The sequence below is a fragment of the Phoca vitulina genome, unplaced genomic scaffold (genome assembly GCF_004348235.1).
Source record: "Phoca vitulina isolate PV1807 unplaced genomic scaffold, GSC_HSeal_1.0 scaffold13, whole genome shotgun sequence".
NCBI lineage: Eukaryota > Metazoa > Chordata > Mammalia > Carnivora > Phocidae > Phoca > Phoca vitulina.
This window is the reverse complement of record NW_022589716.1, coordinates 1,533,291-1,548,835: the sequence shown is the minus strand read 5'-3', so window position 1 is coordinate 1,548,835 and position 15,545 is coordinate 1,533,291. Positions and strand designations below refer to the sequence as shown.

At 52.9% G+C, this 15,545-nt stretch overlaps 1 protein-coding gene across 5 annotated transcripts in view; it reads left to right on the top strand.

The window, feature by feature from the left end:
• The first annotated feature begins 2,533 nt into the window (after window positions 1-2,533).
• EPS15L1 (epidermal growth factor receptor pathway substrate 15 like 1) overlaps window positions 2,534-15,545 on the top strand; it is a 97,133-nt gene continuing 84,121 nt past the window's right edge. For 4 of the 5 annotated variants that reach the window (XM_032412312.1, XM_032412314.1, XM_032412316.1 and 1 more), the window contains exon 1: window positions 2,534-2,601. In XM_032412312.1, the coding sequence (XP_032268203.1) occupies window positions 2,569-2,601 (33 nt within the window). In that variant the 5' untranslated portion in view covers window positions 2,534-2,568. The remainder of the gene's footprint in view (window positions 2,602-15,545) is intronic. The other variant, XM_032412313.1, reaches the window with a different exon arrangement.

Sequence of the window (15,545 nt, the reverse complement as noted above, 5' to 3'; positions counted from 1 at the left end):
GTTGATCTCAGAGTTGTGAGTTCAAGCCCCACATGGAGCTCCAAGCTGGGTGTGGAGTCTATTAAAAAAAAAAAAAAAAAAAAAAGAAAGAATTCTTAGGGACGCCTGGGTGGCTCAGTCGGTTAAGCGGCTGCCTTCGGCCCAGGTCATGATGCCAGGGTCCTGGGATCGAGTCCCACATCAGGCTCCTTGCTCAGCAGGGAGCCTGCTTCTCCCTCTCTCTCCCTCTGCTTGTGCTCTGTCAAATAAATAAAATCTTTAAAAAAAAAATAAAAAAAAAGATGGAGATGTTCCCCATTTGCAGTGGTCAATACAGTGACCATTGGCCACACGTGATCCCTTGAAATATGGCTGGTGGGACCGAGGAATGATTTTTTTTTTTAATTAATAATCATTGTTTTAGAGTTGTTTTAGGTTCACTGTGAAGCTGTGCAGAAAGCACAGAGTTCCCATATACCCCCACTCCTATACCTATACCCACACATCCTCCCCCACTATCAGTATCCCACAACATAGTGGTACATTTGTCACAATTGATGAACCTGACACATCATTATCTCCCAGAGTCCATAGTGTACATTAGGATTCAATCTTGGTGTTGTACATTCTATGGAGGAATGGATTTTTAACCTTATTTAATTGTAATTCAGATTGAAACTTACTTGGCCACACGTGACATGTGGCCACCATGTTGGACAGTGCAGCTCTGGACTCCGGCAAGAAAGGTCGCAGGATGGTGGCTCACTGCCCAGTGTGGTGGCTACAGAAGTAAGAGGGAATCCCAGGCTGCTAGCTGGGTGGCACTCAGCACCAAACCTCTGTTTCCAGTCAAGAGGATACAGGAGAGTCTCCGTGGTCATTGCCTCTGTAGGCTCTGACACTAAGGTTGGAAGCCTGAATATGACATTTCACAGATACCCTTACCCACTGGTTTCCTGTCATGTTCTGTCAGAAAGAAGTGGGAAGGCAGGCAGAGAGGAGAAGCCATTTTTTCAGGCTTCTGCTGGCACCTTAGTCAGTGGTGAGAAAAACAGCAGTGACTTGAGCGATGGCAAAACAGCAGTGGCTGATGAGAGCAGGCATCTGGGTTCCTGCTCAGGGCCTAGCGATGATGGGTTTTGGGTAACACCTTTTCCCCTTTTGGCCTTTAGCCCTAGAATGGCTAGCAGCTTCCTATAGTTACTAATCTTTAGGTAACCTTATATTCCTGTTCTGTTTTTGCCATATACTCATTCTCCTATATCAACTGTCCTCTGTTGGAAATGTCTAAGAATGACTTGACTTTTCCTTATGGAACACGGATGGATAAAGCACTCAAGACAGCTAAAAGCCTCCATTTCTGCACCTGGACCATCGCTCCAGCTTTCCAGCTGGCCCACTCCTGTCCATCCATCGGTGCTCAGGCTACTTTGCCTGCTGCATCGAGAGTCGACATTCTAGAACACAAATCTGATCTTCAAAATCCTCTGGTGGCTTCCCCTTGCTTTTTATATAGGGAACCGAGGAGTGAAGGAGCATGATGAGACTGAAAACTTGGAGCTCAGACAGCAAAAGAGTCTCAAGACAAGACCCGATGACCATGGTCTTATCTCATTGCTCTTCGCTCAGGGGAGTCTCATGAGACCAGCAGCAACTTGACTCCAAGATGGAAGAGGTGGACAGGAGGCTGTGTCCCACCCCTGAGATCACATGCCTTCTAGCTTGCCTGCCTGGGAAGCAGTGCCTGGCTGGACTCACTTTGTGGCCATCACAGGAGGCCAGGTAGGGGAGGTCCCCCTGCCCTGAGGAAACCTTGTGCCGCTGTGGTCAGCTGCCTCGCTGGACCTTTCTTCCTCGCCCTGTTAGTGGAAACTGGCCACAGATGAGGATGTGTCCCTAGCCAATGGAAGACAAAACGTCTAAAGAAATAAATGCCCCCTCTGGTACCAGTTCTCCAGCAAACCTCAGGGGCCTGCTCTTGGAGGTAGAAGTACAGCAAACACATATTACCATCCCCTCTTCTCAGAAGGGGATTGGGGGCTCAGAGAAAGTACTTAAGTGACTTGCCAAGGTCACCCTGCTAGAAAGTGAGAGTTGGGAAATTATATCTCACACACACACACACACACACGCACACCCCCCCCCCCCCCCCGCCAGCCACCCCCACACACATGCACCCTATCCTAGAAACAGGGAGCGTTGTTGGGCACGGCGAGGTTCCTGACCCTCTGCGGGGTGGGCAAAACCTCCCCACAAGGTGTTTGCCAGGCGCACGGGGAAGGGGACGGCACCTAGCACGTCATTCTCCGGGTGCCGGGCCGGGGGGCGGGCCGGGGGTAAGGGGGCAGAAAAGCTTGGCGCCCACTCGGGGGCCTGCGCTCCTCCCCGGCCCCGCCCCCTCTCGGCCCGGGCTAGGTGTGCACGGCCCCGCCCTCGACCCCGCCCCTTTAGGTTTTGTCGCGCGTGCGTAGCCCTGCCTCGGTCCCGCCCTCTCCCGACTCAGTTGCGCGCGCACCGCCCCTCGCACCCGTGCGCACGCGCGGCTCCGCCCCCGTCTCCCCGGCGCTCGGAGCCCGAGTCCGCGGGAAGATGGCGGCCCCGCTCATCCCGCTCTCCCAGCAGGTACGGACCGGCGGGTGGGGGCGCAGCGCCGGGGCGCGGGGCGCGAGGCGGGCATCGCGGTGAGGCCGATGTGCAGGGAGGTCCAGCCGGGCGGCGGCGGCTCGCGCTGAGGGGCCCCCGCGGAGGGCGGGCGAGTGGGCGGGCGGTCCTGAAGGTGACAGGCCGGCCCAGCCCGCGGCCTCCCGCGCCCTGGCGACCCTCTGCGGGCGGCGTACAGGCGGGGTCGCTGCCTGTGTCTGCACAGTCTGGGGCCCGGGCCCGGCTGCACGCCCGGCCTTCGCCGCCGTTCCCTGGCCGGGCGATGCATGGTGGCACTGGGCTCTCATTCGGGGAGGTGCGCGAGGGGAGTGAGCTTTTCTGCCGGTGCTTCGGCCCCGCGAGTCTTTGTTTCCTGACAGGTCCCAGCGCCGGGGCAGACAGTGTCCCCGCCGAGGTGGAGGGCAGAGCCCTGCCAGAGTCAGGACCCTCCGGCAGTGCGATCCTGGACTCATCCCTCAATTTCTTGGGAGCTGTTTCCGCCACCCTTGAATTGAGAAAGGGGGGATCGCACGTCTCCGGGCCCCTCTCTGTGCCCTCAAACACGCCTGGTGGTCTTACTAAGGGGCAGTAACAGTGGAGCGACACATACGTGCAAAAAAGAGCCTTGCGCAGGCAGCCCTGCTTTCTGGGAGGGACGTTCATTCATTTATCCGTCAAATGTGCGTTAGTCCAGGTGCTGGGAGCGCAGCAGTCGCCCAGACAGACAAGGTCGCTGCTCTCCCGGAGGTGACACTCTCAAGGGAACTAGAAACTACCTGTGCCCTGCTAATAACAGCTGCCTTTATTGACTGAATACCTGTGTTGTACCAAGCACAATATTATAAGCATTTTGTCTGAATTATCTAGCACAGAGTTGGGATTAAGAGTGAGGACACAGGGTCATATCATCTTGTGTTTAGTTCTTGGCTCTATCACTTATTCTTCTGAGTGTCCTTGGGTGAAGCTCTTAGAACTCATTTGGAAAATTGAAATATAAAAAAAAATTGGGGTAATGTGAAGATTAAGTGTGTAAAGTGCTTAGAGATACTGTAATTATTATCATTTAATTCTCTGGCAGATTGGGACATATGGGAATGTAGACCACAGCAGTAACAATGCTAAACCTTAAGAGAGCTGATAGGCAGGTTGGCACGACTGACCAGCTGTTCCAAGGAGAGAGACATGCATACCTGCTAAATCTTGCAAGAGCTAGCCAATTTGTAACACTGTCACTAAATTAAAAGTATTAAAGACCAGTGGTTATTAATTAACATGTTCTTATAACAGATGGGAGAGTGCTATGTAAACTAGATGCCATACATATGTGGGGTATTGTTGCTAATAGCCAGTTGCCACAGTTTAGGGTGTGTTTGTGTGTGTAGGGGTCGAAACTCACTTAGGCTCACTTAATGAGAAAGTGCTTCCAGTTTGGGGGCGCCTGGGTGGCTCAGTCGTTAAGCGTCTGCCTTCGGCTCAGGTCATGGTCCCAGGGTCCTGGGATCCAGCCCCGCATCAGGCTCCCCGCTCTGCGGGAGGTCTGCTTCTCCCTCTCCCACTCCCCCTGCTTGTGTTCCCTCTCTTGCTGTGTCTCTCTCTGTCAAATAAATAAATAAAATATTAAAAAAAAAAAATACCTGTTTTGGGGGCGCCTGGGTGGCTCAGTTGGTTAAGCGACTGCCTTGGGCTCGGGACATGATCCCAGGGTCGTGGGATCGAGCCCCGCATCGGGCTCCCTGCTCAGCGGGAAGCCTGCTTCTCTCTCTCCCACTCCCCCTGATTGTGTTCCCTCTCTCGCTGTGTCTCTATCAAATAAATAAATAAAATCTTTAAAAAAAAAAAAAAAAAAAGAAAGTGCTTCCAGTTTGGGGGGGAATCTTTTTAAAACTTCTATCAAATTTTGACAGTAGCCCTAATTTGCACTTTGATGATGACAGTGGCTAATGTTTATTGAGTGCTTTAGAGTTTAAGTGCTTTCTAACACGTTGGTGCTTATCCACACAACATGGAGAGGGGAATTCTTATTTTACTGATGAAGGATTAGCTTTGGAGGAACGCAGTGGTTTGCCACTGTGAGTTAAGGTATGAAAACATGAATCAGGTCATGTGATTCATCTGCTTAGCACCTTTTGGAATAAGATCCCAGTTCCTTCTCAGGATGCCTTGCCGGTCTGGTGCCTGCCTGCCCTCTCCCGCCTCGTGCTTTCCCCGGTACCCACACTGCAGCCACACTTGCTGCTTTTCTGCTCTTCCCACAGTCCAGGCTTTCTCTGTTCTCAGGGTGTCCCCACTGGCTGTTCCTTCTTCCTGAAGTTCTCTTCCTTGTTTCTTCTCTTGGTCGCTTCTCTTGGAGCCAGTGCCTGGCTCTTTTCCCTTGTCCAGGTGGTAGCTCAGATGTCGTTCTTCCCAGACGCCTTTGCTGACCACTTTTAATAAATAGGGCCCCCTCTTCCATCCCACCAGCAGTGTGTTTCCTCCACATACCGCTCAGCACCATTCAGGGTCTACAGATGTCTCTTTCCCCATGACACCAGGCACCCAGTCAGAGCAGGTGCAGACTCTTGCTCCTGTGACCAGCACCCAGGAGGTGTCAGGTAAACGCATGAAGCAGGAACCAGAGAGTTCGACCGACCAGCGCCATTTACAGGTGGCTCTTCTCTACGTGTGGGATGGGGCTAGGGCTGGGAGCAAAATTGAAGGAGGAGTTGCAAGAGACTGACAGCCAGGAGCCTATGACAACTTTAGGTCGCTGACTTCAGTGTTTTTTCCTGTTCCTTTATATGTTTGTTGAACGAAGGCACAAGTAGGTTTTCTTCCTTCAGGTAGTTATGTCAGCATTTCTCTATGGCTGTTCTTAGTGAAGTTCTGCACCAGGTGTTCCCGTCAAGCTAGGTGGGAGATATAATGTGTTAGAAAGCACTTAAACTCTAAAGCACTCAATAAAGCACAGCTGAGATCACATGGATTCACAGATAATTACTGGGGATGCATGGATATGATTCCAGGATAATTTCTGGTTGGGGGCAGTCAGGGAGCCCCCTGGAGCATGAGGCTGTGCTCTGGTTGGACTGAGGTGTAGGGCGCACTTGGAACGTGGATGGCCTGTTGAAGGTGAATAAAGTGGTTGCCAGCAGGTTTGCAGAGAGGAGGGGGGCAGTGTGTTTCCCCTCTGTCCCCAGCACTTTTCCCATCAACATCTTTCCTGGTCTGCTCCATACTCCCCAATATCTATGGCACCTCTTCCCAATACAGTTTCTTCTGACCCTGAATACAAATCTTGCCCATTTGAAGAGTCAGGAGTCTAGGGTTGATTTTTCCCAAGCATAGCTCCCCTTTGCCTCTCCTACCCCGGAAATGCATCTGTGTTCCTCACCCCTTTTGTACCATGTGGTCTCATAAGCTCCTGGTCACCATGCCATCCTTAACCTCAGTGGCCTGTCGTTGGTCGTCCTTGAACCCCACAACACTGGTCACTGTAACCCACCAGTTGGCCTTCACTCTGTCTTCTGCATTCTTTCTCTCTGTCTGCTCCCATCTTAGGGTCTCCCCACAGAGCATGCCCTTCCCCCACCAAGAGTCCAGCCTCCTGTTTCCCCCTTGCCAACCCCTCATCCCACCCCCCACCGGCTGCCCACTGGAATTGGCCACCTCCTTACCACATCCACAAGTTCACAGGGCTGGGCCTGTCCCCCTTCCTGCTTAGCCTCTCCCTCATAGTTCATTCCGCACAACCACCCCTCTGCTCCAGAAACCTCCAGCTGCTCCCATTTCACTCCCCTCAGTATGTCCAGCTTGATTGCTCCTGGTTCAGCATTCCCACGCCCCCTGGGCCTGCTCCACCTGAGCTTGCCGCACCATTTCCATGTAAGCCCTGGCTCTTCCCAGTGCTCTCCCACATCCCCCCACCTCATGCCGTGATCTCCTGCTGCAACCTAGCCTACCTCCCACCCATTGGAGGCCACTCTTGGAGGCCTCCTTGGTGGTGTCTTCCCTCAGTCCCACCTCAATGACAGTTCTCCCTCCTGTACCTTCTGTGGGTCCCTCGCGTGGCCCTTGACCCAGGAAGCACATGGAAAGTATTGGGCTCATTAATGAAGAGAGTGCCCTGTGCCCAAGGAGTTCCACCCCCTCCCCTATGCCACTGGGGTCCTCCTCCTTTGTCATGTGCTTCCTATGCCCAGGCACTTGAGATACATCATCTTTTTAATGGGTGCCCGGTTCTAAATTTTTATTCCCATTTTGCAAATGGGAGACTGAGACCCACAGAGATTTAAGTCACTTGCCGAAGTCCCATAGTTGGTGGGTCGACCCCACATCTGTCTGCCTGCAGAGCCCTGCTCTTTCTCCTCTTCCAGGCAGCCTGCTGGGCACCTCGCCCAGAGCAACACCCGGTGAATGTGTCTGCAGTGAATGCCAAGTGCTTGGGGCACTTGTTTGTCCTTTCGTCTCTTGTTTTTTTTCTCTAAAATAATTGCTACTCTCTCTGTCTTACTAGAATGCTAATGGTGATGTGGTATAAATTGGTGAGTAGAGAGTCAGGTTTTAGAGTAAAGATTGGCCCTACCCTGTAAGATCCAGAATTTCTTGGCTCTTTATCTTATTGACCTGCATTGGCCTGTTTGTGGACCAAGTAGCTACCAGTTAAGCAAGAACATGTAAATTTTGATCCCTTTGCCCCAATTTTGAACTTTATTTAATTTTTTTAAAGATTTTATTTTAGGGAGAGGAAGAAGCAGGCTCCCCACTGAGCAGGGAGCTTGACACAGGGCCCTGATCCCAGGACCCTGAGATCATGACCTGAGCCGAAGGCAGACGCTTAACCAACTGAGCCACACAGGCGCCCCAATTTTGAACTTTAAAGCAACTTTCCCATGCTTGGTTCTTCACCCGATCAGCTGCTCTGGGAAGTGGACTGTCTTTGATCAGATGGTACCCGAGAGCTGAGTGTCTACTCTCTGATGCCTCAGGCCACTTCACATTATTATGCTGTGGGACGGACGCAGCCGCCACCACCCCCATGAGAGGCATCTCGACAGCCACGCTGGGGGTGCTTTCAGGAGCTCCCCACTCAGACCTCACCTGAGCAGCCAGCGTCCACTCGGAAGACTACTCCACATTCTTCCTCAAAGACGACTCTCCCACCTCATTTTCATTTGAGGTCCCTCAGGGTGTGTTTTTCAGTGTTCAGGTCCCCAGATGTCCTTTCAGTACCCTCAGTTGTGCAGTATTTTCTGTATCTCAGTTTCTCCATGTGCAAATTGGGAGTAACGCTATATTAGGTATGTATTTGCCTCCTGACAGTGGAATGTCAGCACCCCGCGCACGCTGTTCATTCAGTAGATGTGTATTAGGCATTTTCTCTCTGCTGGGCACCTCGTGGGCAGTGGGATGCAGCAGGGAACCTGAAGACAGCCCTGTCCCATGCAGCCGAAGTTCTCAGGAGCGGGGCACAGACGGAAGGAAATGAGCAGATACGTAGTGTGTCCCAGGGCAAAGTGATCTTCGAGGTGAGAACTGAAGCAGAGTTTATGGTCCCACATGTGAAGTCGGAGAGGCCTCGGGAGGCCTCAGGAGCCCCGGACTGAGCAGGAAAGGCATTTTGTGTTGCTCACTGTATCCTCCCGAGTCATACTGGTCAGTCTTCTCCTCACTTTATAAGGGTGTAAACTGAGGCCCAGAGGCATATGTCACTTGTGAAAGGTCACACCCAGCAACCTCGAGCTGACACAGCTCATCTAATGCAGGCCTGGGGCTCTGTGTTGCATTGTAGGTTCTGTTTGTTTGTTTGTTTATTTCTTAAGTAGGCTCCATGCCCAGCATGGAACCCAATGCGGGGCTTGAACTCACTACCCTGAGATCAAGACCGCAGCTGAAATCAAGAGTCGGTTGCTTAGCCGACTGAGCCACCCAGGCGCCCCTTTTTGTTTGTTTGTTTTTTAACTGCCAAGCATTCAACAATGTGAGATCTCATTTGGTTTTAAACGGTGGTCATGCCACCTAACCTCTAGATACTGTGGAGTCTGATGGAGAGGAGATCACTTGTTTGAATTCTTATTTTATTGTTTTAATCTCATGTCACTGGAGTCATGGGAGAAACAGAAGCTGCCTTATCGTCTTTACAGGTTCCCCTGCACGGGTGGGTGTTTGCTGCTCCATGGCTGATGCAGAAATGAATGAGCCATGCCTGGCCCACGAGGAGGGTCGGCTTGGTCCAGGCCACAGTGGAGGCCCAGGCCGTGGGTGGTCTGAGCTGGATGAGCGGTGGATAACTTGCTTCCACTTAGGAGAGGGCTGCATGGAGAAGGGGCATTTGGGCTGGGCTGTGGGGACGCTGGGAAGAGAGGAATGCTTTTTCAGACAGAGGGAAAGTAGAATAAACAGAAGCCAAGACACTGGAATTCCAGCTCAGAGGGCCTAAATAGAGGCCAGGGCTGAGGACTCTGGGGTCCATAGCCCTCTTTTAACTAGGGTGACTTAGGGATTAAAGGAAGAAGGTGGTTGGTAAATGGGACACAGTTTGTGCCTGGCCTACAGATTGGCCTGAGACAAAAGGGACTGACAGGGTGTCTGCTTGCCTAGAGAGTGGCTGATGGTGGTGGTTGGGGGTGGGGGGATGGGTAGAGGGAAGGAGACCTGCCGGGTGGCCCAGAGGGCTGCTCCTGCTTAGAATGCTAGGTTCGCCATAGTAGGCCCAGCCCTCAGTGTCACAAGCTGCTGGAGGGAAGTAGAGGTTGCAGATGACCACAAACAGCCATGTCCTTAGACTTCCGTCTGGCCCTGCCTACTGGGTGGGATTGCTGTACTCTTGATGGCAGAACCGATTTACCAATCATGTTTCAGACCAGCTGATACAAAGTCAGTCCTCCTTTTGTATACACCAGTTGAAAGCTGGGAAGGGTGGTGCCAGGAAGGCTGGCCCTCACCGTCTGCAGACTGGAATCGGGCTTCTGCCCCATCCAGCACATTGCTCACCTGCATCTCAGGCTTCCCAGTTCTACCCTCCCTGTTTGCTTTGCCCTGTGGCCCCTGGGCCTTTTTGTTTGTTTGTTTGTTTTTAAAGATTTTTATTTGAGAGAGCGAGCACGTGCATGAGCAGAGGGGAGGGGCAGAGGGAGAAGCAAACTCCCTGCTGAGCAGGGAGCCTGATGTGGGGCTTGGTCCCAGGACCCTAGGATCATGACCTGAGCTGAAGGCAGACGCTTAACTGACTAAGCCACCCAGGAGCCCCAACCCTGGGCCTTTCTTTTAGTTGCTTGCTCAGGCGACATTACCTCTTGCCTCAGGGCCTTTGCACATGCTTTTTATTGCTCCCTTTCTGGGATGTTCTTCCCCCCACTTTATTTCTGGGTTAACCTCTACTCCTCTTCGTATCTCACCTGGCACATCACTTCCTAAGGTAAAGCCTTCCCTGACAGGTTGGCCCAGCTTCTCTGTTGATGCCTGTGGGGATAGTCTGTACTTTTTCCACATGCCAGTCTGTAATTTTCTGTTGGTGGCATTATTAGATTGATGGTTAGTCTCCCCCACCGCGTAGACTAGGTCCACAAAGGACTGTTTTAATTTGTCCTTTTTCCCCAGGTGCTCAGTAATCATCTGTTGAACGAATGGCAGAATGGTAGAGCAGGCCCACAGTATGTGAGGCAGGGAGGAGCTATGGTAGGTTCTTGAGGAGTGGAGTGACATGTTCAGATCTGACCACTTGCATAGAGAATGGGCAGAGCTGGGGACTAGCTCAGAGATGTTTGTTGTGAAATGAGCATGAAGTGATAAAGAGCAACCTGGCCTGAGGTTGTTTCCAGAAGAGTAAAAGGGGTTGGTGATCAAAGGAGTGTGTGGGATGGTTATTTGCACTGGGGCCTTCTAAGTGTGGGGAGGAGGCAGGAGAAGGAGGCAGGTGCGGTGTCCAGCCAGCAGGGCAAGACCAGCCTTCCTGGGTGGTGTCAGGTGGGTGGCTGGGTCAGGTGAGACAAGACCCATCACCTTGCAGTGGGCCCTCCAGGCCTGGTGGGATCCCACATTTAGGTGCAGTTGAGAAGCAGCCTAGCTCCTGGGGGCACCATTGGGTTCCATTTGCTGAGCACCTACCCCGTGCTGGTCTGGGACCAAGAAGAATAAAACTGAGCCCCCGCCCTTTAGATGGCTCAACTGGAGCTGGACTCCCAGGCCTACAGCTAAGTAGGAGCCCCTGTGGGAGATACCCTGGTGGAGGTCGGGTGGCAGCCTGCAGAAGCGGGATGAATTGCCTTCACTGGCTTGGAAAGAAGGAGAGCAGGAAGAGGGGGCCTGGGTCTTCCTTCCTCTTTTCCCTCTTCTGTTCCAGCAGAACTGGAGGAAGCAGAAGGGTGCAGCCTTTCAGACTGGCTGCTCCCCAACCCCCACCCCCTCCCACCCCATCAGAGCCCCGTTCCTTGACTCTGGTAACCCAGGTATTGGGGAGAGATTTGGGGTGCAGGTCTTGTACAGAAGAAAGGAGGGGGATTGGACACCCACTTTGTGCCCATTCACCATTGACTCCCCATTAGGGAAGTGTCATTGTCACTGTCCCTGTGCTCGTTTCTCAACAAGGAAACAGGACAGAGCTAAAGTGACAGGTTTCAGGCCTCCCAGGGAGTTGGGGTGCTTGGATCAGACCGTAGCTCCAAAGCCAGTGTTCTCTCCTGTGGACAGCACACCATGGGCTCCTGGGAGGGCAGGAGCAGCTCTGTCCCTGCTGTGTCCTGAGCCCCTGCAGCAGGCAGGTGATAACCGGCCTGTTGATGGGTGGCTGCACGCTCCAGAGAGCGGCCAGGAGCAGTCTTCTCTAACTGACGGTAGTCGATTAGTGGAAATGTTCTGTCTCCTGTGTGAAGAAGCAGGCACCCGGTGCGCTGGTGAGGGGAGTCAGGGAGGCCTGACGGGCAGGCCCCCACCCTTTCGCAGGGCTCCCTGTGTCTCTTCACTTGTGCTGTGAGGGGGTTCGGGAAGGGAGTTCTCTGATTTACTAATGACAGGAACAAGCATGCCTGTCGAGCCACAGAAAATTGGCTTTTCTTAATCCACAAAGGATGTTTTCAGTTTTACATATCCAGTGGGAAAAGGAAATGATCTTCTTTCGGACTGCTTTTAAAGGGGGAAAGACTAAACAGGAAAAAAAGTAAAGAAAAGAAAAGGCCTGTTGAGGGTGAGGTCCTCACAGGGAGATTATTAAGCCAGGACTGGAAAGTTTGGGGCATGGATTAACCCTCTAAATTCCCCCACACCCTAGAAACGGCAGTTTGTGGCTGGAGGTGCCAGGACCCGGCAGACCTAGGTGTGTGCTCTGAACATTTCCCTGTTGGGAGTTTTCTTTGATCAAGACCAGAACAGTCTCTGGGCCCATGGTGCTGTACCCCTGTATCCTTGTGGACACTTCCTCCACCGAGAAAAGGATTCCACAGGGGATGAGCAGACGCCAGCAGTTGCTGAGTGCGAGCAAGTCGGTGCTCTCACCCACACACCAGACCAGGGAATTGGCATTTTCTTTCACACCAAGCTGGTCCTGTTGGCATTCGGCCTCTTGGTTTAATTTTTTGTTGCCTTTTAGCCACTCGGAATTATCCTTTAACTCACAGCTACTAAGCACTTAACCTGCTGTGTGTGTAATTGCATGTTTTTAAAATAATAAGTAAGACTAAGAACTAGTAAAAGGCTGTTGGGAGCGACTCAGCCAACTAGTTGAGTGAGAAAATGAGTACAGTACGTACTGCAGCGTAGCCAACATTTGGTGAAATATTTTATTATTTTTTGGCAAAGATCATTTGGTGTGGCGTGCTGTCAGGACTGCGATTTGATGCTTGCCAAACACGCCCTGATTAGTAGCCTTGCATGACTTCCCTTCCCACCCCCCCACCCCCCCGATTCTTTATAATAAAGCCAGCTTCTCTGTCTCAGTGATAGTAATAAGAAGGGCAGTAATGGATACAGTAGCATTTGGGGGTTGTAGGGTGTGCTTTACCTACATATTCTCATCCGGTACTTAAAGTAATCCTCAGGGCAGGCACTGTGTTATTCTCATTCCATGGCTGGGGAAACTGAGGCCCTGGGAGGCTTTGTAGCTTGTCTTCCCTCTGCTGCTGAGTGGTGGAGCTGTGTCTACCCAAACATCAACCTCTCTGCACCCATCGCACCCACTCCCTCCTGAGGCTCCATCAAAATCTTACTCATTCTGTAAACAAACAAACAAACAAATAAATAAGTTTATTTAAAAAAAAAAGTTTACGGAAGGCCTGCTTACAGAGCCAGCATTGCAAGAGGTAGAATAAGTGTGAGACTTCTAACTCACCCCCTACCCCCCCCAGAATTGAAAATGTAGGAAGGAGGTGCCCCAGTCATTAGAGTAGCCTTGACAAAAACTGGACATTAAGAAATGTCCCATTTGTAGGTTTGGGGCTATGGAAATGTGGAGGAGAGAGGGACTCATTTCAGTTGGGGGGACTTGGGGAGGTTTTTAAAGCAGGGGGTCGGTTGTGGGGCTGGGAGGTAATTGGCCTTGAGCAGGCACAGCCCCCCACCCCAGGCATAGGGAATAATTTGTGCCCAGACAGGGAGCGTCCGGTGCACAGTATGTAGAGAATCTGCCAGAGCAGGAAGGAGAGCAGGGTCTAAGTGCTGTGCGTGCAAATCTGAGTGTCTCTGAGCGGACGTCCAGGTGAATGCGTGTGTGGTGGGGAGTGGGGGGGGAGTAGTGAAATTAGCCCAGCAGGGGCAGGGGATGGCTGTGGGGCACCTCGAGAGCTAGGCTAAGGGTTGGAACCTCATACTCTTTACCAGCCACAGAGCCTTTTCCGAGCAGTAGAGTGACCACGTGAATTCCTCTCCCTGCTCCTGCCAGCATGTTTGTTCTTCTGTATTTGTTCCCTGATCAGACCACGATGCTCCGCTCCTCCTTGGTAGTGGCGACTGTCTTTTGCTCACCATGGAATCCGGGAGCCTACTGGGTACCTGGCGCCTAGAGGACCCAGGCTCTGTAGAAGAGCAGTGGGTGCCGGGAGGCTGATGATGCCACCCTCAGAGAGGAGGGGAGAGGCATAGAGCTGCCGACCCGATCCTCCTAGGGATCCCTGAGTCCTGGGCAGTATGCCCGCTTATGGGATGGCAAAATATCGGGCCAGAGCTCAGCACATGGCAGAGACGTTGGAACCCCAGGGTGGCTGATCTAGGAAAGGAATTTTGGGAAGATTCAGGGCACACTTCGGGAAAGTTGGAAGCACTGTGGGAAGTGGGCATTCTCAAGGAAGGCAGTAGGTGCCCTGCTGTGGAGGGGCCCTTACTGCTGAGCTGTCACCCCTGTGAGTCTGTTCAGGGCCTGGTCCACTGTGCAGAGGAAAGAAGGACAGAATGGACAGGGGCTGTTCTCTGAGAGGCTGGGAAGAGCGATATCCAGGGAGGGCTCTGGGGAGGCCTGGTCCGCTTTTGATCTTAAGCAGCATTTTTGGGAGAACAGGCTAGGATCTGCTCCCTGCTCCACCCAGGCTGTCTGGGCAAGGTCCCGGGAGCTCCTTATTGTCTGACTCTTTCCAGTCCCATCCACCTGTCCTGTGTGTGGCTGCACTCAACCCCATGCCCCTCCCTACATGCTCATCCCCTGCTCCCTTCAGGACCCTGCTCCCTTGGTGTTTCCCCACCAGTGGTGCCGCTTTCCATCCATGTTGCAGGCTTGTGTATCCCCAGGGCTTCAGTGCAGGTGCTCCTGGGCATGCTTGTTGTCTTGTATCCCCTTGGGCAGGCTCAGCTGGGGCAGTGGCAGTCTCCCCGCCCTCACAGGTGCGTGTCTGGGCTGCTGAGTGCCCCCGCCACCCCTCTCTGTTCGTCCCAGCACTTGGCAGCCCTCCGTGTGCATTGTCATGTGTGATGACATTCTCCTCCAGACTAGGACCTCCGAGACACTCTGTAGAAACTGCTTGACTGGGAATGAGATTTCCACTTCCATGTCCCATAGGGACATCCCAGAGAAACATGTTTAAAGGTGTGTGTTTAGGCACAGTGAGTGGCTGCATTCCTTGGCCTCATCCCCCTGGAGGCCTATCGAAGTCCTCCCCGCCGCTGCCCTCCCCCCCCCCGCCCCGTTGCTCCCCCAGTCACCCACTCCGCGTAGCTAAGTGCATATTCAGTTCACTGGCTCTTGTGCACGTCTGCTCAGGTCATCACGGGGATCACGTTCCGGGCTTCTCAGCAGGGCGGGCACAGACCCTCTTACCTCACTGTGTCCACCCTTCCTGGCTGGCTGAAACCGTGCTGAATGATCCAAAGTCCCCGCCGGCCCCCTCTGCCCTGGAGTCCACCTTGCCCATCCCTGACCCCTGGCTCAGGCTCTGGAGGCTTCGGCCGTGCCTCCTGCTGTCATAGCTCTCACATCCCGTGACACCTTGTGCTGTAGTCATGCGCTCACTTTGCCTGCCTGTCTCCCCATCTTGAGCCCTAGAGCTCAGTCTCACACCCTTTTGTATCCTTGATTCTTCCTCATAGTGCGGACTTAATGGATGTTTGTTGAATGAGTGAATGAATGAATTTATAAGTCCCAAGGGCAGACCACTCTTTCAGGAAGTTTTCTGTGAAGAGTAGGTGGGAAGTCAGTAGTCTGAAGTGGAATGGCCTAGGGGGACATTTCTAGAGATGGGTGCCGATGTCACATGGGAGCCGGTGGAAGGAGAGGACGAGGAGGAGAACGGGACTATAAACAATCGGCATTGGAGGAGTGCTCACTCCATGCCAGTCTCTGGTGCTGGGAATGCATAGCCTTATTTTCCAAATAAGACACAGAGCGGCTGCTCACCTCCCCAGGGTTGCATATATCTGGTTGTTATATCTGGTGGTGGGGTGGGACTTGAGTCCACATCTGTCTGGTGGCATTGTTGACCTCTGTGTGGTTCTGTCGTCCCCCCCCCCCCCCCCCCCCCCCCCCCTGCGCCCCG